The 24,503-nt window shown below is 46.0% G+C and overlaps 2 protein-coding genes across 2 annotated transcripts in view; both read right to left on the bottom strand.

Moving 5' to 3' along the window:
- Positions 1-3,953, bottom strand: part of LOC129696426 (desmoglein-2-like) — a 69,295-nt gene extending 65,342 nt beyond the window's left edge. Inside the window, 1 exon segment of the mRNA XM_055634307.1 lies at positions 3,752-3,953. Coding sequence (XP_055490282.1) covers positions 3,752-3,808 — 57 coding nt within the window. The 5' untranslated portion in view covers positions 3,809-3,953.
- Positions 3,954-4,307: 354 nt separating this feature from the next.
- LOC129696425 (cadherin-4-like) overlaps positions 4,308-24,503 on the bottom strand; it is a 54,753-nt gene continuing 34,557 nt past the window's right edge. The window contains exons 12-16 of the mRNA XM_055634306.1: positions 23,149-23,373; positions 21,831-22,067; positions 17,805-17,950; positions 12,576-12,929; positions 4,308-9,515 (exon numbers count right to left, since the gene is read on the bottom strand). Of these exons, the coding sequence (XP_055490281.1) occupies positions 8,394-9,515; positions 12,576-12,929; positions 17,805-17,950; positions 21,831-22,067; positions 23,149-23,373 (2,084 nt within the window). The 3' untranslated portion in view covers positions 4,308-8,393. The remainder of the gene's footprint in view (positions 9,516-12,575; positions 12,930-17,804; positions 17,951-21,830; positions 22,068-23,148; positions 23,374-24,503) is intronic.

Genomic DNA, 24,503 nt, shown 5'->3' with positions numbered 1-24,503 from the left:
AATCTTGCCCTGTATGTTCTCATCCAAATCATTGATGTAGATGACAAACAGAAACGGGCCCAGCACCGAACCCTGAGGCACACCACTAGCCACAGGCCAGTCTGAGAAGCAACCTTCCACCATCACCCTCGGCTTCCTTCCAAGGAGACAAATTGTTCTCCATTCAGCTATCTCTCCTTGGATCCCATGCGATCTAACTTTCCAGAGCAGCCTACCATGCGGAACCTTGTCAAATGCCTTACTAAAATCCATGTACACAACATCTACAGCTCTGACATCATCGACCTTTTCATCACATCTTCAAAAGAATCAATCAGATTTGTGAGACACGACCTCCTACGTACAAAACCATGCTGACTATCCCTAATCGGCCCTTGCCCGTCCAAATGCTGGCATAACCTATCCATCAGAATACTCTACTAACTTTCCAACTACAGATGTTAAGCTAACCGGCCTATAGTTCTCAGCATTTTCCCTGCAGCCCTTCTTGAAACGAGGCACAACATTTGCCACCCTCCGGACTTCCGCCCCCTCTCCTGTATTTAAGGAAATCTTCCACGGCTGGCAGGTTTGAAAATTAAACATGGACTCATGACATCTGATCGCTGTTTCTATGTTCTATGATTCAATCAAGATAGCCTGAACACAGCACTAACTATGATTCTCCCTCCACAGATGCTGCCCAACCTGCTGGGTGTTTCTGATGGATAGATAATGCCTCGGGCGTGTGATAAATTTGCATATAGAACAGACAGTCCTGGAATTGCACCATTGCCCCCCAGCCCAATTGGTCATGCCAACCAAGCAGTTTAACAGGCTTAAGGTTTGTCTGTATCACTACAATAAACAAATCTTAAAACCTTGATTGTAAAATATATAATTGTGTGATTGCAACACAATTATAGGCACTTACTAATTACCAAACTGACACTGGACTGAAAGCAGAGATCTCAATGATAATAAGTTAGATGTGCTGGCAAGGGCAGAGTTTCTTCCCAGATGTTTTTAGGCAACTGCAATATCTTACCACAACTAGAAAGCAGTCCTGAACTACTGTCCACCTCATTTGGAGACCCTTGGACTATCTTTGATCGGACTTTACTGGCTTTATCTTCCATTAAACGTACGGTATTCCCTTTATCATGTATCTGCACACAGGAAATGGCTTGATTGTAATCATGTAATGTATTTCCCCTGACTGCTTAACACTCAACAAAAGCTTTTTACTGTACCTCCATACAGTAAATGGACAATACTTAAGCTTAACACGTCCATAAACTCAAAAGGTACGGAATCTTGAAAGTGCACACCACCAGACTCAGGAACAGTTTCTTCCCCTCAGTCATCAGGCTTCTGAGCGGTCCTTCCATAAGCTAGGGCACTCTCCGAATCACCTCCACCCCATTACGCACATTGGACTTTATGAGAAAAAAGGAACTGGCCTGTGACTAGTGGTGTGCTGGTTTACCAAGAAAAAGACACAAAGTGCTGGAGTAACTCAGCAGGTCAGGCAGCATCTCTGGAAAGCATGGATAGGTGACGGTTCAGGCCGGGACCCTTCTTTAGTATTTGTCTCTGGAACTGGTGTGCTACAATGCTGTAAACTATATTCTGCAGCCTAACAGCACATTCTATTGCTGGGGAGTATTATCTGATATATTTGGATAGCATGCAAGGTAAAGCTTTTCACACATGAAAGTGATAAACCAAAAATAATATGGTGATGCTTAATCTAGAGCAATATTGATACTGCCCCACTTGAATGGTGGAATCATCTTCACCCACCTATGCAAGGAAACAGAACCACGTTTCATCTTCCGGTTTCCGCTTAGTGTTCCGGTTTCTTCCCACATTCCAAAAACATGTAGGTTTGTAGGTTAAATGGCTTAGTATAACTATAAATTGTTGCCCCAACGTCTTTTCATTACTTTGAAGCAACAGTTTCACTCTTCCGTGTCGTTTTAACACAGAATAATCCCTCACAATCCGTCACAGCCAGAGGCAAGTCAGTGTTGCCCCATTCCCCCCCCCCCCCCCGCCCCGCAATAACTGATGCTGACCCCCTGATACAGGAAAGTACCTGCTCTCAACACTCGAACACTGTTTCATGATCTGACCCACCCTCTCTGTTCCAACCCTGTGAAACTCTGGTATTTTGGCACCTCTCCAATTCTAACCCTACCATATCACAGCACTCACGACCCAAGTCGCCTCCTTTTCTGTTCCCTCTCTCTCTCCCCTGTCCTTTAAAACCACTTTTTACCAAGTTTAGAACTGTACGTTTAGTTTTCGAACTGTAAATTTTGGTTGGTTTATATATTTTTTTAAAGCACAAAATTCTGGAATAACACAGCGAGTCGGGCAACATGGCCGAAGAACATGAACAGGCAACATTTTGTGTTGGGCCCCTTTTTCAGACTGATTGCAGTGGGGAAGAGGAGGGGTGGGGGGGTTGGAGAAGAAGGGTTTAGTTTAGTTTAGTTCAGTATTAGCTTAGTTTATTAATGCCAGTTTATTAGTGTTAGTTTAGTTTTAGTTCAAGTCTAGTTTTAGTTTATTAATTTTATTACTGTTAGTTTTAGTTATTGTCATGTAGTTTAGTTTAGAGATACAACATGGTAACAGCCCCTTCGGTCCATCAAGTCCGTGCCGACCAGTGACCCCCGCACACTAACACTATCCTATACACACTCAGGCCAATATACAGTTTTACCAAGCCATTTAACCTACACACCTGTACGTCTTTGGAGTGTGGGAGGAAATCAGAGGAGTTTACAGGGAGAACGTACAAACGCTGTACAGACAGCACCCATAGACATGATCGAACCCCGGTCTCTGGCACTATAAGGCAGTAACTCTACAGCTGTGCCACCAATAATATTTATTGAGGTGCAGTGAAAAGCTTTTTTTGTTGGGGGAGGGGGGGAGGGGGGTGGGAGGCAAGCTGGTTAAAGCTTGGTGAGTGATAGGTGGGTACAATAAGGGGGCTTTTGATGTCTCTGCCACCATCGCTCCTCCCCGCTATAATCAATCCGAAGGGTCCCGACCCAAAACATCACCCATCCATGTCCTCCAGAGATAATGCCTGACCCACTGAGTTATTCCTCCAACACTTCCTCCCTTCCTCTCCATCCCCCCCCCCCCCCCCCCCACACACACACACAATTCTAACTTTTCCCCCCACACCAAGTTTCACCCTGTGACATTTCATGTCTGCTGCAATAATCACACACCCAGCCGAGAGTCCAAAAATTAACTTTGACTTGCAACGAATAAACGCTGGAAAGTTAAGACTGGAAGCTCCAACTAAACTTCGAACCATAAACTGTTTTGGGGGCACTAGAGTCTTTAGTTTTGAACTCTATTGATGTTTTTTTTTTAATTGAATTTTTTTGCTGTTTAATATGTTACCTATTGAGAACAGTGTCCACAGGCCTGCTAAGCTGCTGTAAATATGAATTTTACTCCATGTGATATTTGAACTCCCTATTCTTACAAAACAAAAATCTAACTTTCCTTTCCACCCCTGGTTAGAGGATAATGGAGAAAGTTTTGAATTGTCTAAGGATCACAGCAGACCGGATAAATTGACCAAGGAGGAACTAATTGAGGTGGGAAAGAAGAAGGGAGGAAGAGAGAAAGAGAAAGAGAGAGGGGGGGAGGGTTGGGTTATGGGCATTGTATAGCAGGGCTGAATAATGATGAGAAGTTGAGATAATTCGAACAAACTGTTGGGTACATTTGCACTCACCAGCAGGAGGGTCAGGCTGGCCAGCGCTGCCCGTCTCGAACAAGGTGTCCCCAGCATTGTTTCTGCTCCCTTGTCTCTGCTCCTTGGTCTAGTGTATTTTCTCCTATGTCCGCCGCTCCCCGCCCGCTCCGACTCACCTGCCAGCGGCACCGCCCGCTGAGTCAGCGGAGGCGGGGCGGGGGAGGAGTAAGTGGGGAGTTTTGGGCAAGGGGAGAGGAAAGAGGGAGATAGGAAAGAGGGAGAGGACGGGAGGAGCAGGGGGGGGGGGGGGGGGGGGAGAAGGGGAGAAGGGGAAAGGGGGGCGGAGGGGGAAGGAGAGGCTATGGGAGGGAGGGAGGGAGGGAGGGAGAGAAAGAGAGGGATGAAGTGAAGGTGGAAGGGGGAGGGGAAGGGGAGCAGGCTGATGATAGGAAGGGAAGGTGGAAGGAGGGAGTCGGGTCGATCTCGGGTGTCAGGCACTGAGGCAGCAACTCTGCCGCTGAGCCACTTCGGCACTGACCCACTTCCGCGCGATGTTCCGCGCTGAAAGGTACAGATAAATACCACGACTCTGTGATTATGTTTTGAAACGTTTATTTTTTTTTAGATCTTTTGCATTAAAATATAAATTCTTCACAATATCATGAGGACATCACCAGCCAGGCAGTTACATCAACATATACAACTATTTCAGCGTAAACGGAGCCGCTATGTTACAAGTGATCACTATAGAGAGGACAGATCAACCAACCCGATACAGTCACCCGGAAAAATCCCACGCAGTCACAGGGAGAACAGACTGATCTCTCTGAAACAAGGGTCCCGATTGTAAACCTCACCTATCCATGTTCTCCAGAGATGGTGCCAGACTCGCTGAGTTACTCCAGCAGTCTGTGCCTTTCTTTGTAAACCAGCACCTGCAGTTCCTTGTGCCTCTTCCCCTGTTGTTGGACTACTACATTTACCCAGTTCTAATGCTACATCTTCAACATGAAACATCAGCTCCATAGATGCTGCCTGACCCACTGAGTATTTCCACTACATTCCTGTTCTTTATTTCCTTTAGTCTTATATACAGTATATAGATTAAAAGCTGCAACCGTAAGGATATATGTCTAACATGCACAATGACTCTAATGTCCGAGCCCCATGCTAACTGCTTGCGATATATTGTTCTGAATCAGTTACATACAAAGAAAGTAAAACTTATATATCTGTGCACTATCAACAAATCAATATTTTGTTGCCATATCTGTACATTATATTGGAAAACTAGACCAAGTGCAGACCCGTTGGGCCCGTCTGCTCCCCCAATGGTGTGATCCCCCAACCCAATATTCCACCATGCACCCGTCTCCTCCAACGGAACTGAACCCGTTCCCAAATGTAAGATTCTAGCACTCCCCTGCCTCCCTCAGCAGTGGATTGAAAAAAACCTCCAATTGCACCTCCCCTGCCTGCTGCAGCAGTTCCAATTGCAATACCAATTGGCCCTCCCCTCCTGTTGAAGCACTTGCTGTGATATCCCATTGAGGTGAACCCCCTCCTGTTGAAGCACTTGCTGTGATATCCCATTGAGGTGAAAAGTTCAGAGTGTTCCTGTCTTGCAACTTTGTTTTGAAGTGTGTTGGAAGCTGATAGGAAGGAGCAGCGAATCAAAAGGAAGAAAGGCAGCCGGACAGACGGATGGCAGGCGGCAGCCACAGACTTTTATATAATAATAGATAGATAGATATAACCAGCATTTATTTAAATAGTCGATTTATTAAATAACGACCATTGTTCAGCTTATTTTGAATAAGTGCTAGTTTTACATTATAGAATCACATGGAACATAGAATATAGAACAGTACAGTACAGTACAGTAACAAGCCCTTCGGCCCACAATGTCTGTGCTGAACATAACAAAACAAACTTATCTACCTACACATAATCCATATCCCTCCACTTCCTGCATAGCGCGGTGGAGGCCAGTTCTCTGGATGTTTTCAAGAGAGAGTTAGATAGAGCTCTCAGGGATAGCGGAGTTAAGGGATATGGAGAGACGGCAGGAATGGGGTACTGATTGTGGATGATCAGCCATCACATTGAATGGCGGTGCTGGCTTGAAGGGCCGAATGGCCTACTTCTGCACCTATTGTCTATTTATATCCATGTGCCTATCTAAAAACCTCTTAAACGCCACTACTGTATCTGCCACCACCCCTGGCAGTGTGTACCGGGCTCCCACCACCCTCTGTGTAAAAAAAACCATGCCCTACATATCTTCTTCACCCTTCTCACCGTAAATCTATGACCGTTAGACTTTTAGAGATACTGCGTGGTAAAAAAGCCCTTCGGCTCACCGGGTCCATGCAGACCGGTGAACCCCCTTACACTAGTTCTATCCTACACATGAGTGACTATTTACAGAAGACAATTAATCTACACTCTTTGGAGTATGAGAGGAAACAGGAGCAACTGAAGAAAACTCACGCAGTCACAGGGAGAAGGTACAAACTCTGTACTGACAGCACCCGTAGTCAGGATCGAATCTGGGTCTCTGGCGCTGTGAGGCAGCAACTCTACAGCTGTGCCACCCCACTATGCCCTCCAGTATTTGATACTTCCATCCTGGGGAAAACATTTCTGGCTGTCTACCCTATCTATGCCGTTCATAATTTTATATACTTCAATCAGGTCTCCCTTCAACCTCCTGCGTTCCAGAGTAAACAATCCAAGTCTGTCCAACCTCTCCCTGTAGCTAATACCTCCTAACGTTGGGTAAACCTTCTCTGCACCCTCTCCAAAGCCTCCACACCCTTCCCGTTAATGGAAGGAGTTTTTTGCTGTATGAAAGTGCATTCTTGCTCCCGATGTTGGGGAAGTCCAGGACAAGGGGTCACAGCTTAAGGATAAGGGGGAAATCCTTTAAAACTGAGATGAGAAGAACTTTTTTCACACAGAGAGTGGTGAATCTCTGGAACTCTCTGCCACAGAGGGTAGTTGAGGCCAGTTCATTGGCTATATTTAAGAGGGAGTTAGATGTGGCCCTTGTGGCTAAGGGGATCAGAGGGTATGGAGAGAAGGCAGGTATGGGATACTGAGTTGGATGATCAGCCATGATCATAATGAATGGCGTTGCAGGCTCGAAAGGCCGAATGGCCTACCCCTGCACCTAATTTCTATGTTTCTATGTTTCTTGCATTTAGTTCCATATCCAGCACCCTGTCCATAGCTAACTAGGATAAAATGTATTATGTGACAAAGATTTCTACCACCACACCCCTTTTAGACTTTAGACTTTAGAGATACAGTGCGGAAACACGCCCTTCGCCCACCGAGTCCGCACCGTCCAGTGATCCCGTGCACAAGCACTGTCCTACACACAAGGGCCAACTTACAATTTTAACTGAAGCCAATTAACCAACGTATCTGTGCGTCTTTGGAATGTGGGAGGAAACTGGAGCACCCTGGGAAAACCCACGCAGTCACAGGGAGAATGTACCCATTTTGTACAGACAGCACCTGGAATCAGGATCAAACCCAAGTCTCTGGCAGCTGTAAGGCAGCAACTCTATTGCTGCTCCACCACGCCGCTCTAAAGTGTGCCTTTTAACCTTAAACCTTTTAAGGCAGTAGATTCTGGATCTCCATTGCACTACATGGGTAACAGCTTTTTATTAACTCCCATTTCCCTAATCCATGTCACTGAATTAGCTTCTCACAAAGTGTAAGCGATAATACCGAATAAACTTCGCGGCCCATTATGTGTGCCAACAGTCCAATTAATTTGTCTCCCCCGTTCCTTCCTTAATGTTGGGAAAAGCAGCTTTAATCATTTCCTCATGCTATAACTGATAATTGATTTTTTTATAATTTCACCTTTGGGGTAACAATGCAGAAGTGTGCCACAAACTAGGAACGTGGGAGATTATAGTGGACACTTCCCGGTTCATCACGGGTACTGGCCTCCCCTCCATTGACAGGATCTACAGGAGTTGTTGCCTCAGAAAGGCAGCCAGCATCATCAGAGACCCACATCACCCTCTCATTTCACTCCTGCTATCGGGAAGAAGGTACTGGAACCTGAGAACTGTAACGTCCAGGTTCAGGAGCAGCTTCTTCCCTGCAACCACCAGGGTCTTTAACACTACACGACACCAACTAAAGTATATTTTTACTCATGGACATTTTTCACAATGTTGATAAAAGCTTCACGAGTAAAAATATACACGTGATGAAAACAATTGTTACTTTTTACTCGTAGGAGCTCGTGAACATACTCGTGGAAGGTTGTAGGAGTTCGTAGAATACCACAAGTTTGATTTTTTTTTTTACTTGGGAGAGCTCTTGGTTAAACTTGCATGGTGAGACAGGCCCTTAAGCTTCGGACCAGGAACTGTCTTAGTTTACACTAGGGACTTTGGCCTTTTGTTTTGAACTAATATTGTTTTCATTTTTATTTTATTGAACATTTATTTTTGTGATAGAAGTATTTACCAGCCAGTTATGCTGCTCCAAGTAATGATTTTGGTACATATGACAATTAGACCATCTTGACTCTTGAGATATGCACATGTAGATTTGTGGATGAAAAAGTACATTGATATTTTCAACCCCCGTCCTCCACCAGATGCTATTTTTAGACGGAGGTGTGCGGCACGTGGAAGCGGGGAGCTGGTTACTCTTGCATCAGCTGTGAGACTTTGGTGACTTTGGTCATGGACGTGACGGAGCTCTGGGAATCTCTGGCCTTCTGCATGCCCGCCTTGCTGGGAAACGTTTCCGCGCCGGAGTGGGCTGACTTGTTCAGCGTGACGTTCTTGTGGATGGCGGGGTGGTGGTCGAAGGCCACGTGGCCTGCCCCGTGCTGGGACCCTCCCCCGTGGACCGACCTGGTCAGCGTCACGTTCTTCTCCACCGCGTGCCCTGGCCCACCAACCACCATCCCGTACATCCCCCCTGAGCCGCCGTCAACCATTGTGGTCATCATGGTGTTTTGCTGGGCCATGGCGGGACTGAAGACCATTCCTTGACCTCCCCTGGGACTGGTGCTGTATTGTTTAGTCATGACCACGTTTTGATGGCCAATTGATGGGTCCATGAACATTTCTGAGATCCCTCCAGCGCCAGCGGCGTTAACCATCTTGGTCACCACAATATTTTGGTGGGCTGCCGAACCATCCTCGATCACGCCGACCCTCCTTGGGATGGTATTAACCAGATTGGTGGCGACAAGGTTTTGGTGGTCAAAACCTGGGTCGGTCACCATTTCCTCCACTGGGTTGATAGTGGTGGTCACCACATAATTCTTCCTCATTAGGGTTGAGTCAGGAATGATGGTCATTCCTTGCATTCCTCCAGAGATGTACTGCGGGGGGTGGTTGATCATGGACATCCCATGGGTGGCCATGGACATGCCTTGGGTGGGCATGGGCATGCTTTGGGTGGCCATGTTTGCTGAACTAACCAGATTTTGCACCATGTAAGCTGGTTCTTCTTGCTTCTGCACAAATTCTTGCCTCCTCACAAACTCCTGCTTCGTCGCAACTTCTTGCTGTACTGGAGTGTCCAGGGTTACCGTCAACTCTTGTTTCTGCTCTTTACCATTGCAGATATCGGCCAAAGTCTTAAACTTCAGGTCAAGATCATTCAGGTAGGAGTGCCCGGTCTGGAATCCGTCATCGATGATGTCACAGCTGTCGATCGATCCAGCCAGTGACCCCTCTCCCTCGTAATTATACACCAGCAGAGTGTCTCGGGTGGGACCAGCTTGCTCCCCAAAACTATGCGTGTGTACTTTCTAAAAAAAAGGGGGAAAAAAAGCACCTTTGTAACATCTTACAACAGAAAAGACATTTGCACGTTAAATAGAAGGTAATCAATGGCAGAAGGACTTCACCGGGCAGTTCTGAGTGCCTCTTCCACCGTTGTAGAAGTTGAACAGGTAGTTTCAATTTAGTTTAGATGGAAAAGCACTAATCGTGGAATGACACCAAGTTCCGGAGTAACACAGCGAGTCAGGCGGTATCTCTGGAGAACAGGGATAGGTGATGTTTCGAGTCTGAAGAAGGGCCAAAAAACAAAAAGGCAACTATATTCTCCAGAGATGCTGCTATGGAACTCCGGTGAGTTTTAGTTTAGTTTAATTTAGTTTGGAGATATAGCGTGGAAACAGGCGCTTCAGCCCACTGAGTCCGCACCGACCAGCGATCCCCGTGCACTAACACTATCCTACACACACTAGGGACAATTTACAATCTTACCAAGCCAATTAGCCTACAAACCTGTATGGCTTTGGAGTGTGGCAGGAAACTGGAGCACCGGGGGAACACACGCGCAGGTGACAGGGAGAACATACAAACTCCATACAGACAGCACACATAGGATCAAACCTGGGTCTCCGGCGCAGTAGTCCCCGCTGCGTCACCATGCCACCCTAGTTACTCCAGCACCTTATGTCTTTTTGTGTAAAACAAGGGTCTACTGTTCCTTATTTCTACATTATTACTGTAGTGATATAAATTGGCAGCATATTGGTGCAGCTGCAGGGGGTATAAAAAAAACAAAACATGGGTGATATATCCTTTTTTGCGGAGTTTTGTGTTATAATAGAGCGATTGTTTTTCCTTTTTTTTCTTTTCTTTCTAGGGTCTATTTCCTTTCTTTGCTTCCTTCTCTAACTTCTTCCCTAAGGGGCTTTCTTTTCCCAACACTTTCCTGCACCTTCACGATACTTGCTCACTTTCCTTACTTCTTTTATTTCTACCTTTTTTAAAGCTCAAAAAACGAAGTGGTAGAACAAATGTAATAAGATATATGTGATGTGTATTACTGTAATTTACTGTACTGCTAATAAAAAAAAAAAATAAATAAAAAAAAATATTGGTGCAGCAGGTAGAGCCGCTGCCTCTCACTGCCATAGGCCTGGATTCGACCCTGACCTCGGCTGTTGTCTTTGCATGGAATGTGCACATTCTCCCTGTGACTGCGTGGGTTTCGGGTGTTCCTGTTTCCTCCTACATCCCAAAAGACATGTGGGTTTGTAGTTAATTGATCACTATAATCAAATTGACTCTAGTGCATAAGGAGTGGACGAGGAAGTGATATATCCTTTTTTGCGGAGTTTTGTGTTATAATAGAGCGATTGTTTTTCCTTTTTTTTCTTTTCTTTCTAGGGTCTATTTCCTTTCTTTGCTTCCTTCTCTAACTTCTTCCCTAAGGGGCTTTCTTTTCCCAACACTTTCCTGCACCTTCACGATACTTGCTCACTTTCCTTACTTCTTTTATTTCTACCTTTTTTAAAGCTCAAAAAACGAAGTGGTAGAACAAATGTAATAAGATATATGTGATGTGTATTACTGTAATTTACTGTACTGCTAATAAAAAAAAAAAATAAATAAAAAAAAATATTGGTGCAGCAGGTAGAGCCGCTGCCTCTCACTGCCATAGGCCTGGATTCGACCCTGACCTCGGCTGTTGTCTTTGCATGGAATGTGCACATTCTCCCTGTGACTGCGTGGGTTTCGGGTGTTCCTGTTTCCTCCTACATCCCAAAAGACATGTGGGTTTGTAGTTAATTGATCACTATAATCAAATTGACTCTAGTGCATAAGGAGTGGACGAGGAAGTGAGATTATACAGAACTAGTGTGAACAGGGTGATCGATGGTCGGCGTGGACTTGGTGGACCGAAGGGTCTGTTTCCATGCTGTGTCTTTAAATTCAACTAAAATTCTTCAAGGGTTAGTCTCACCTGCACAACGGCACCTCCTACTGTACGCACACCAGTAATACAACACTGAGGAACCTGTTAATATTTACGTGTTCAATCTCTACAATGGGAATTAAAGACACACCCTTCTGACTCATAGGTGATGTTCAGGAAGCAATTCTCAAGGTGAGAGTCATCCCTTATCCTGGTTGTTGAGAGGAACAAGTTAAGAAGGCACTTAAAAATTAAACACTTTTCACAATGAATGTTTCTCAATCAACAATCATCAACTCAGGTATTGAGTATAAGAGTCAGAAAGTCATGATGCAGCTCTATAGGACTTTGGTCAGGCCACATCTGGAGTATTGCATGCAGTTCTGGTCGCCCCATTACAGGAAGGTTGTGGAAGCTTTGGAGAGGATGCAGAGGAGGTTTACCAGAATTATGTCTGGATTTGAGGGGTTTAGCTACTGGGAGAGGTTGGACAGACTTGGATTGTTTTCCCTAGGGGTGTTGGAGGTTGTGGGAAATCTGATATAAGTATATGAAATAATGAGAGGCAGTCAGAACCTTTTTTCACAGGATGGAAATATCAAAGACTAGAGGACATAGCTTTAAGGTTGAGAGGGGCAAAGTTTACAGGAGATGTGCGGGACAAGTTTTTTTTGTCCAGAGGGAGGTGGGTGCCTGGAACGTGTACGATGGTGGTGGTAGGAGCAGACACGAGTCACAGTTAAGAGGATTTTAGATAGGCACATGGTTTGCTGGAAATGGTGGGATATGGATCACATGCAGGCAGAGGAGTTCAGTTTAACTTGGCATCATGTTCAGCATGGTCATTGTGGGATTAGGTACTGACATAAGTGACAATAAACTAAACAAAAATTAAATGAAGGGCCTGTTCCTTGTGCTGTACTGTTCTATGTTCTAAAGGCTCATTGTTACATTGTTTAATAGAGTTAAGTGACAATCAAAAAGATTGCTTGTCAATGTCAATGCCTTGTCAATGATTTCAATGCCTTGTCAATGTCAATGACCTCTACAATGTAATTAGCAGCCTATGTTCTTAAAGAAACAGTCCACTATAACCAAAATCCATTATAAAGAGGTTTGTATTAACGAGGGTTTATTACAACAAGTTCCAACCTACCTCGTTGATGTACGAGTCCATGAAGCCTATAAGGCCATCTCCTGACGCTGTTCCAAATTTGCCATTCTCCGATGCATACATGTTCATGTTCATGTTCGACTCCATATTGGAAAAGCGTTGGCTATTTCTTCTGATGCCACCTCCACCTGACATTGTGCGGTTGACCGTGGACATCCCATAGTTGGCCGTGGACATGCCTTGGTTGGTCATGGGCATGTTTTGGGTAGCTATGTTTGCTGAACTAACCAGATTTTGCACCATGTAACCGGATCTTCCCTTGAATCCATCAACCTCGCTCATGGACGTCCCCATTCCAGCATTGCCGTGCGTGTTTATCGGAAGCAGAGGCACGTTCTGCATAGGAGGGAGAATACTGGTCAGTAGTTACCCGTGTTCCTGCACACAACTCCCTGTCCGGGTTTGTTGCGGGCACAAACCCGCTGTTTGAAGAAAAGTCCCGACCCCAAGCGTAACCTATCCATATTCTCTGGAGAAAGTGCCTGATCCGCTGAGTTATTCCAGTGCTTTAAGTTAGTAAGTCATAGGGACAAAATTAGGCCAATTGGCCCATTGAGTCTACTCCACCATTCAATCATGGCTAATCTATCTTTCCCTCAAACCATTTCTCCTGTCTTCTCCCCATGACTCCTGACACCCGCACCAATTAAGAATCCATCAATCTCCAGTTTAAAAATACCCATTGAGTTGGCCTCCACAGGCAATATTATACAGATCCGTGTCGCACAAGTCTATAAATCTATGGAGTGGAAAATGAGGTCAACTAACTAAACTGAACTAAACAAAACTATGTGTAGGAAGAAACTGTAGATGCTGGTTTAAACCGAAGCTAAAGTGGAAAGGCGCCACCTCCAACGGGATCCCACCATGAGTCACATCTTCCCATCTCCACACCTGTCCACTTTCCACAGCAACCATTCCCTCCGCACCTCCCTGGTTGACTCATTCCTTCCCACACAAACCACCCCCTCCCCAGGTACCTTCTCCTGCAACCGCAGGAGATGCAAAACCTGTCCCTAAACCTCCTCCCTCAACTACGTCCACGGACCTTGCAGATGAGGCAGAGGTTCAGTTGAACCTCCTCCAACCGCATCTACTGTATCCGCACTACCAGGTGTGGACTCGTGGACATCGGCAAAACCAAGCTCTGCTCAGTCTGCCTAAACCTACTTGATCTCCCGGTTGCTCAGCATTTTAACTCCCCTTCCCATTCCCACACTGACCTTTCTGTCCTGGGCCTCCATTGTCAGAGTGAGGCCCAGCACAAATTTGAGGAACAGCACCTCATGTTTTGCTTGGGCAAATTACATAGAAACATAGAAACATAGAAAATAGGTGCAGGAGTAGGCCATTCGGCCCTTTGAGCCTGCACCGCCATTCAATATGACCATGGCTGATCATCCAACTCAGTATCCTGTACCTGCCTTCTCTCCATACCCCCTGATCCCTTTAGCCACAAGGGCCACATCTAACTCCCTCTTAAATATAGCCAATGATCTGGCCTCAACTACCTTCTGCGGGAGAGAATTCCAGAGATTCACCACTCTCTGTGTGAAAAAGGTTTTCCTCATCTCGGTCCTAAAAGATTTCCCCCTTATCCTTAAACTGTGACCCCTTGTTCTGGACTTCCCCAACATCGGGAACAATCTTCCTGCATCTAGCCTGTCCAACCCCTTAAGTAAGTTTCTATAAGATCCCCCCTCAATCTTCTAAATTCTAGCGAGTACAAACCGAGTCTATCCAGTCTTTCTTCATATGAAAGTCCTGACATCCCAGGAATCAGTCTGGTGAACCTTCTCTGTACTCTGTACTCCCTCTATGGCAAGAATGTCGTTCCCCAGATTAGGAGACCAAAACTGTAAGCAATACTCCAGGTGTAGTCTCACCAAGACCCTGTACAACTGCAGTAGAACCTCCCTGCTCCTATACTCCAATCCTTTTGCTATGAATGCTAACATACCATTCGCCTTCTTCACTGCCTGCTGCATCTGCATGCCTACTTTTAATGACTGGCGTACCATGACACCCAGGTCTCATTGCTTCTCCCCCTTTCCTAATCGGCCACCATTCAGATAATAATCTACTTTCCTGTTTTTGCTACCAAAGTGGATAACCTCACATTTATCCACATTATACTGCATCTGCCATGCATTTGCCCACTCACCCAGCCTATCCAAGTCACCTTGCAGCCTCCTAGCATCCTCCTCACAGCTAACACTGCCCCCCAGCTTCGTGTCATCCGCAATTGGAGATGTTGCATCAATTCCCTCGTCCAAATCATTAATATATATCGTAAATAGCTGGGGTCCCAGAACTGAGCCTTGCGGTACCCCACTAGTCACTGCCTGCCATTGTGAAAAGGACCCGTTTACTCCTACTCTTTGCTTCCTGTCTGCCAGCCAGTTCTCTATCCACATCAATACTGAACCCCCAATACCGTGTGCTTTAAGTTTGCCACTTACAACCCAGTGGCATGATTTTAATATCTCTAATTTCAAGTTACCTTCGCATTCCCTCTCTCTCCATCCGTCCCCCACCCTAGTAGTCCTGCTAGTTTCACTTTTTGTATCCCTTTGTTATCACCTCTTCCACAGCCAACAATGAACCACTGTGGGTTCCACCGTTATTGGTTATTGGCGACGGCTTTGATTTGTTTGAACCTTTTCATACCACTAGTTTCCCTCTCCCCTGGCTCTCAGTCTGAAGAAGGGTCACAACCCGGAACATCACCTATTCCTTGTCTCCAGTGATGCTGCTTGATCCACTGAGTTACGCCAGCATTTTTGTGTCTAAACCAGGGGTGGGGAACCTGCGGCTTAAGGCCACATGCGGCCTTCTCGGCAGTTTGAATTATTGAAAGACGATTTCTATAGAAATACTGCATTTCTGTGTGATATCATGTCAAGGCAAAATGACTTGAATGTTTCTTTGCAAGGTAAAACTACGTCTATATATATGTGGCAAAAAATTCAAGCGTTTTGAAAAAAGCTATCTTTTTTCAAAGTTCTTCTTCTTCAGTATGAAATTTCAGATTAACATTTTCCCCAGTTAGCGAAGGTCATTGATGAGCAGGAGGATTCATGCGAATCATTTGAAGAATACACAGCTGTTATAGACTTATTAATTAAAGAAATCAATGAAAGGTTCACCCACTTTGAGAATCATGATATCACGATTGAGATGTAATTGATTGAGCTCTCAGAAGATGACATTTTAAAGTCCTTATTTGACGCTAAGAAAGATCCGATTGAAATATGGAAAAATGCAGTAGAATGCCCACGTCTTCGGCAACATGCACGGAAAATGCTTTCTTGCTTTTCAACCACTTATAGCTGCAAATCTAACCCAAATCAAGGCGCCCTCAAGGTCACAAATGATGGATACATATCTAGAAGATCAGCTGAAACTGCGTACCTCCATGTTGCTTTGCCACAAAAAGCAGTAACAACAAAATCATTAAAAGGTTAGTTAACTTTAGAATTAACAAATTGTTTTCATGTAGTTGAAGTTAGTACATAGTAATTAGATTTTCAACCTCTCACTTCTGAGATCTGAGGCTCCCACCGGCTTTAAAAGGGCATCAATTATACCAGTGCCCAAGAAGAGTAAGGTGACGTGCCTCAATGACTATCGACCTGTGGCACTAACGCTGGTGGTGATGAAATGCTTTGAGAGGCTGATCATGGAGCAAATCAACTCCTACCTCGACAAAAACCTGGACCCACTGCAGTTCGCTTACCGCCACAACAGATCAACAGTGGATGCGATCTCGCTGGCCCTCCACTCCGCTCTGGACCACTTGGACAACAAAAACTCATATGTCAGGCTGTTATTCATTGACTACAGCTCGGCATTTAAAACAATCATCCCCTCCAAGCTGGCTACCAAACTCGCAGAACTGGGTCTCTGCGCATCCCTCTGCAATTGGATCCTCAACTTCCTCATTCACAGACCACAGTCTGTTCGTATTGGTGGAAATGTGTCAGCCTCGATAACAATCAGCACGGGAGCACCTCAAGGCTGCATGCTCAGCCCTCCAGCTGTACTCACTCTATACCCATGACTGCGTAGCCAATCACAGTGCGAACTCCATCATCAAGTTCGCTGACGACACCACTATTGTGGGGCGTATCACTGATGGGGATGAGTCAGAGTATAGAAGGGAGATCGAGCAACTGTCCATATGGTGCCAGCGCAATAACCTGGCCCTCAACACCAGCAAAACCAAGGAACTGATTGTGGACTTTGTAAGGAGTAGAAGGGGGACCCACAGCCCCATTTATATCAATGGGTCGATGGTTGAAAGGGTCAAAAGTTTCAAATTCCTGGGCGTGCACATCTCTGAAGATCTTTTCTGGTCCGAGAACACTAATGCAATTATCAAGAAAGCTCATCAGCGCCTCTACTTCCTGAGTAGATTACGGAGAGTCGGTTTGTCAAGGAAGACTCTCTCTAACTTCTACAGGTGCACAGTAGAGAGCATGCTGACCGTTGCATCGTGGCTTGGTTCGGCAATTTGAGCGCCCTGGAGAGGAAAAGACTACAAAAAGTAGTAAATACTGCCCAGTCCATCTTCGGCTCTGACCTTCCTTCCATCGAGGGGATTTATCGCAGTCGCTGCCTCAAAAAGGCTGGCAGTATCATCAAAGACCTACACCATCCTGGCCACACACTCATCTCCCTGCTACCTTCAGGTAGAAGGTACAGGAGCCTGAAGACTGCAACAGCCAGGTTCAGGAATAGCTACTTCCCCACAGCCATCAGGCTATTAAACCTGGTTCGGACAAAACTCTGATTATTAATAACCATTTTCTGTTATTTGCACTTTATCAGTTTATTTATTCATGTGTGTATATATTTATATCAAGGTATATGGACACATTTATCTGTTTTGTAGTAAATGCCTACTATGTTCTGTGTGCTGAAGCAAAGCAAGAATTTCATTGTCCTATACAGGGACACATGACAATAAACTCACTTGAACTTGAACTTGAAAATAATGTACATTTTGAAGTATCTAATTGAAGTTTCTTGGATGCAGCCTTATTAGATTACAGCTAATTTAATGCGGCATTCCAACATGAAAAGGTTCCCCACCCTGGTCTAAACCAAACCAGTTACACACTGTTTATTACTAGTACTCTTTGGTTTATCAATAAAAATAGTTGAATTAATGGCATGATATGAAGATGAGGCAACTTTAATACAGACCGTGTCTCTCTCTCCTCCGCCCTCGATATTTTTATGTTCCACGGTTCCATGTGATTCAATGGGCATTGGTATGAATTCTTGAGCTCCACCGGCACCTCCAAACGCTCCAGAACCACTCTTGCAGAACAGCAGCAGGAGAGGAACAACTGCAGACAAACAATTTGTGTGAGGTTAGATAATAAATCACACGTAAAACCCGTCACAAAATTATAGTCATATAGTCAGACAGCGTGGAAACAGGCCCTTCGGCCCAACTTGCCCACAACGACCAACATGCCCCATCTACACTAGTCCCACCTGTGTTTTACCCCTATCCCTCGAAAACCTATCCTATCCATGCACCTGTCCAATTGTCTCTTAAATATTATGATAGTACCTGCCTCAAATACCTCCTCCAGCAGTTTGTTCAATATACCCACCATTTTTTGTGCAGAAAATGTTACACCTCAGGTTCCTATTAAATATTTCCCCTCCTCACAAACATATGTCCTCTGGTTTTCAATCCCCTACTCTGGGCAGAAATTTGTGCAATCCGCGTCAACCAGTGATCACACTAACACTATCCTGTACGCTAGGGACAATTTACAATTTTACTGAAGCCAATTCTCCTACAAACCTGCACGTCTTTAGAGTGCGGGAGGAAACTGGAGCACTGGGGAAAAACCCACACGGTCACGGGGAGAACCTACAAACTCCGCACAGACACCACCCTTGGCAGGATTATACCCGGGTAAGACAGAAACTCTACCACTGCTCCACCGTGCTGCCCCAGGTTCCTCTCATGATTTTGTACACCTCTATAAGATCACGCCTCATTCTAATGTGCTCCAAGGAAGAGACCTAACCTGCTCAACCTCTCCCTGTAGCTCAAGCCCTCAAGTCCTGGCAACATCCTCATAAATCTTCTCTGCACCCTTTGTAACTGAAATTATATCTACTGAATTTCAACATATTCATCATGGTAAAGGCAGAAATAATGGAATGAGACAGTCAAAAAGGAAAAAATGTTGGTGGAACTCAGCCGGTCAGGCAGCATCTGTGGTGGGAAACATAGAAACATAGAAAATAGGTGCAAAGTAGGCCATTCGGCCCTTCGAGAGCGCAGCCATTCAATATGATCATGGCTGATCAACCAAACTCAGTACCTTGTTCCTGCATTTTCCCCATATCCCTTGATTCCTTTAGGCCTAAGAACTGCTGTATATCTAAAGGGCCTGTCCCACTATACGAGTTTACCCAAGAGCTCTCCCGAGTTTAAAAAAAAAATCAAACTGGAGGTAAGTACGTAACGCTCGGGACGTCTCTTAGCGGCTCGTAACGCTAACGGCAGGTACTCGGGAAATGCGGTAAGCTCGTGAAGTTTTTTCAACATGTTGAAAAATGTCCACGAGAGCCCCGAGTACCTACAAGCGGCTGGTACCATAATTCTCTGAGTTCGAATCAGGGCAAACTCGGGAAAGCACTTGAATTACCTTCTACAGGTCAGCCATCGAGTCAGTTCTCACATACTGCATCACAGTATGGTACTCTGGCTGCTCCGCAGAGAACAGGAAAGCTCCTTCGAGCCTGCACTGCCATTCTATATGATCATGGCTGATCATCCAACTCAGTATCCTGCACCTGCCTTCTCTCCATACCCCCTGATCCCTTTAGCCACAAGGGCCACATCTAACTCCCTCTTAAATATAGCCAATGAACTGGCCTACACTACCTTCTGCGGCAGAGAATTCCAGAGATTCACCACTCTCTGTGTGAAAAAAGTTTTCCTCATCTCGGTCCTAAAAGATTTCCCCCTTATCCTTAAACTGTGACCCTTCTGGACTTCCCCAACATCGGGAACAATTTTCCTGCAACTAGCCTGTCCAACCCCTTAAGATGTACAAGCACACCCAGGTCTCGTGGCAACATATTGCCATATCCTTGATTGTTTTCCCGAGGCAGAGTGAAGTAGTAGATGGAGTAGTCGATGTTGGGGAGTCTGGTCCATGTGATGGACTGGGCTACATCAAGAGTTATGTATATTTTGCCCATCGGGTATAGAAGTGTGAAAATGCACAACTCCAGATTCAGGGACAATTTCTTACCAGCTGCTATCAGGCACTTGAACCATCAACTACAGAGCAGTCCTGAGCTACTATTTGCCTCATTGGAGACCCTTAGACTATCTTTAATTGAACTTTACTGGACTTTAACTTGCACTAAACGTTATTCACATTATTTCCTTTATCCTGTATCTGTATACTGTGGATGGTTCGATTATAATCAGATATTGTCTTCCCGCTGACTGGTTAGCATGCAACTAAAAGAGGCAGCACAGTAGCGCAGCGGTAGAGTTGCTGCCTCACAGCGCCAGAGACCCGGGTTCGATCCTAACTATGGGTGCTGTCTGTATGGAGTTTGTACTGTGGATAGAGAACTGGCTGGCAAACAGGAAGCAAAGAGTAGGAGTAAACGGGTCCTTTTCACAATGGCAGGCAGTGACTAGTGGGGTACCCCAAGGCTCAGTACTGGGACCCCAGCTATTTACAATATATATTAATGATCTGGATGAGGGAATTGAAGGCAATATCTCCAAGTTTGCGGATGACACTAAGCTGGGGGGCAGTGTTAGCTGTGAGGAGGATGCTAGGAGACTGCAAGGTGACTTGGATAGGCTGGGTGAGTGGGCAAATGTTTGGCAGATGCAGTATAATGTGGATAAATGTGAGGTTATCCATTTTGGTGGCAAAAACGGGAAAGCAGAGTATTATCTAAATGGTGGCCGATTGGGAAAGGGGGAGATGCAGCGAGACCTGGGTGTCATGGTACACCAGTCATTGAAGGTAGGCATGCAGGTGCAGCAGGCAGTAAAGAAAGCGAATGGTATGTTAGCTTTCATTGCAAAAGGATTTGAGTATAGGAGCAGGGAGGTTCTACTGCAGTTGTACAGGGTCTTGGTGAGACCACACCTGGAGTATTGCGTACAGTTTTGGTCTCCAAATCTGAGGAAGGACATTATTGCCATAGAGGGAGTGCAGAGACGGTTCACCAGACTGATTCCTGGGATGTCAGGACTGTCTTATGAAGAAAGACTGGATAGACTTGGTTTATACTCTCCAGAATTTAGAAGATTGAGAGGGGATCTTATAGAAACTTACAAAATTCTTAAGGGGTTGGACAGGCTAGATGCAGGAAGATTGTTCCCGATGTTGGGGAAGTCCAGGACAAGGGGTCACAGCTTAAGGATAAGGGGGAAATCCTTTAAAACCCAGATGAGAAGACCTTTTTTTCACACAGAGAGTGGTGAATCTCTGGAACTCTCTGCCACAGAGGGTAGTTGAGGCCAGTTCATTGGCTATATTTAAGAGGGAGTTAGATGTGGCCCTTGTGGCTAAGGGGATCAGGGGGTATGGAGAGAAGGCAGGTACGGGATACTGAGTTGGATGATCAGCCATGATCATATTGAATGGCGGTGCAGGCTCGAAGGGCCGAATGGCCTACTCCTGCACCTAATTTCTATGTTTCTATGTTTCTATGTACGTTCTCCCCATGGCCTGCAGGGTTTTCTCCAGGATCTCCGATTTCCTCGCACACTCCAAAGGTTTGTAGGTTATTTGGTTTTGGTAAAATGATAAAAGGTCCCTAATGTGTGTAGGAAAGTGCTAGTGTACTGGGCGATTGGGTGCCGGCACGGACCGGAGGGCCGACGGGCCTGTTTTCGCACTGTATCTCTAAACCAAACTGAAAGCTTTTCACTGTACCTCGGTACACGTGACAATAAACTCAACTCATCTACGTTACGAGACACAAAATGCTGGAGTAACTCAGCGGGACTGGCGATGTCTCTGGAGTGAAGGAAAGAGGGACATTTTGGGTCGAGACTCTTGTTCAGATCCCCACGTCTGACCCAAAACTTCACACATTTCTTCTCTCCAGAGATGCTGCCTGTCCCGCTGAGTTACTCCAACATTTTCTGTCCATCTCCGGTTTATACCAGCATCTGCAATTCCTTCCCGCACATTTCATCTACGTTACTGCTGAACTTACGTAGCAACAACAGAGCCCCGAGTGCCATCAGCCCAATGGCTGCTGGGCCAAGGCGAGCATCACTGGAACCAATGTACGTTGCCTTTTCCGAGCAGCTCCCATCTTTGCCGGAACACTCCACCACTTGAAGCTCTAGGTTCTGGACTTTGCCTGCCTTTTTATTATCCAACACCTCGATTGGGATGTCAAACTTGCCAGGCCAGAGTTCTTTCAAGGGCTGGAGCATCACGCTGGTACCTTTAGAAAAGACACAGGTAAAACATAAAATCAATGATTCACTTATACTATATTGTCACATGTACCTAGGTACAGTGAGCTGCTTTGTTTAAAATACAACACGGCAAAATGGTCTCATCTAGGCAGTACACAAATGTCATCATATTTTGGCACCGACAAAGTTACAAAAGTTCATCTAACTGTCCTAATTACTGTCTGCCGCCGCACGTGGCAACTGCTCTCCCCCCCCCCCCCCCACCCCGGGCAGGTCCTTCATCACTCTCGGTGGTCCCCTGCCTGTAGGCCCTCTTCACCCTCCGCTGAATGGCTGGACCCTTAAGGGGCCTGTCCCACTGTACGAGGTAATTCAAGAGTTCTCCCGAGTTTCCCCTGATTTGAACTCGGAGAATTACGGTAATAGCCGTTCGTAGGTACTCGGGGCTCTCGTGGACATTTTTCACAGTGCTGAAGAAACTTCACGAGTTACCGCGTTTCCCGAGTACCTGCCGTTAGCATTAAGAGCCGCTACGAGACATCCACGATCTCCGACGTAGCCACTACGTACATTCTACGTACTTACCATGAGTTTGATATTTTTAAAACTCGGGAGAGCTCTTGAATTACCTCGTACAGTGGGACAGCTTTAGTGTACTCATAACACAGTATTCAAAAATTTAGTTTAGTTAAGAGATACAGCATGGAAACGGGCCCTTTGCTCCACGTTGTCCGTGCCGACCAGCAATCCCTGTACACTAACAATATTCTACATACTAGGGACAATTTACTATTTTACCAAGCGAATTAGCCTACAAACCTGTACGTCTTTAGGGTGTGGGAGGAATCCGGAGCAACTGGAGAAAACCCACCCAGGTCACGGGGAGAACATACAAACTCTGTACAGACGGCACCTGTAGTCACGATCAACCCAGGGTCCCTGGCGCCAGAAGGCAGCAACTCTACAGCTGCGCCACCATGCCGCCAGTTCATAAGTCATAGGAGTAGAATTAGACTATTTGGCCCATCAAGTCTACTCCGCCATTCAATCGTGGCTGATCTATCTTTCCCTCTCAACCCCATGCTCAATTGCTGTAATTCTAATTACCGTCTCTTTGTAGAATCTTCCAATTCTTGGTAATTTCTGATGTGTCTGAGAGCTTAAACGTGAAAGGGGCAGCGTTTGGATGGGCATCCAGGTCTTTGGCAGTGACGATAAAAGAGGCATCTTTGTCACACATGCAGGGCCGAAGATCACTTATGATGGGAATGTTATCGTTTTCATCATCCACATCTATCACTACGGTGCCAGTGGAGGTTGTGGGAACGGAACCTACAAGGAAGAAACCATTTTTACACACTCTGCAAGTAAGCTGAAATATCGTCAAAGAGCACAGTGACAGAGTCATTGTCACAGAGTCACAGAGTCTGAGTCACAGTGCATGGCCATCTGAAGGGGGGGGGGGGGGGGGGGTGCGCTGGGTGCGGCCGCACCCCCCTTTTTCTCCCTTACGAAAAAAGTCACCCAAAAAAAAACAACTCAGAAAAAAGAAAATTGGAAAAGAAATCGAGAATTCACTTTGGAAACGGCCAGTTCTTTGTTCTCTCGTCCCCAGCAGGAGTGGCTGAATCTGAACCCAACGGCTGTAACCCCAACACCAGTCGCCGCTGCGGCGGAGCCCGCTACCCTCGCCTCCCCCTGCCGCCGGGCCCAAGCCATCTTCCCCCCACACCACCCCCGCTGAGCCCACGCCACCCTTGCTGGGTCCACACACCCCCGCTGGGTCTACGCCATCCCCGCTGGGCCCACACCACCCTTGCTGGGTCCACACCACCCCCACTGGGTCTACGCCATCCCCGCTTAGCCCACGCCACCCTTGCTGGGTCCACACCACCCCCACTGACCCCCGCTGGGTCTACGACATCCCCGCTGGGCACATGCCACCCCCGCTGGGTCCACGCCACCTTCATTCCCCCCGCCCACTGGGCCCCCGCCACCCCCACGGGGCCCACGCCACCTTCATTCGGCCCACCCGCTGGGCACGCGCCACCTTCATCTTCGCCCCCCCCACAAGAAAGAGGGAGGATGTGAGAGGGGGGACGGGGAGAGAGAGAGGGGAAGGGAGAGGATAGAGAGATGGGCAGGGGAGAGGGAAAGGGGGATTATCATGAGTGAGATTGCAAAATTAAGGTAGGTTTTAGAGCTATTATATTTTCTCCTCCATATGAATAATATTAAACAATATCAAATAATATCAAACAATTGGAACTGCTTTTTTTCCTTGATAACAATACTGAAAAATATGAATTCCATAGTTTGTGACATAAATACACATTTTAATGGGATCATTATATACAGATGTAACATTTCCATTTGGAGATCGGGGGGAGTGCTGGGGGCAAATATGCGTCAAGCTGATAGCCTAGTCGTTAAAGAGTTAAAAGATAGCCTAATCGATAAAG

Source organism: Leucoraja erinacea, chromosome 4, assembly GCF_028641065.1.
Source record: "Leucoraja erinacea ecotype New England chromosome 4, Leri_hhj_1, whole genome shotgun sequence".
In the NCBI taxonomy this organism is placed as follows: domain Eukaryota; kingdom Metazoa; phylum Chordata; class Chondrichthyes; order Rajiformes; family Rajidae; genus Leucoraja; species Leucoraja erinaceus.
Note: the sequence above shows the minus strand (reverse complement) of the source record. Positions and strands in the feature narration are given on the sequence as shown.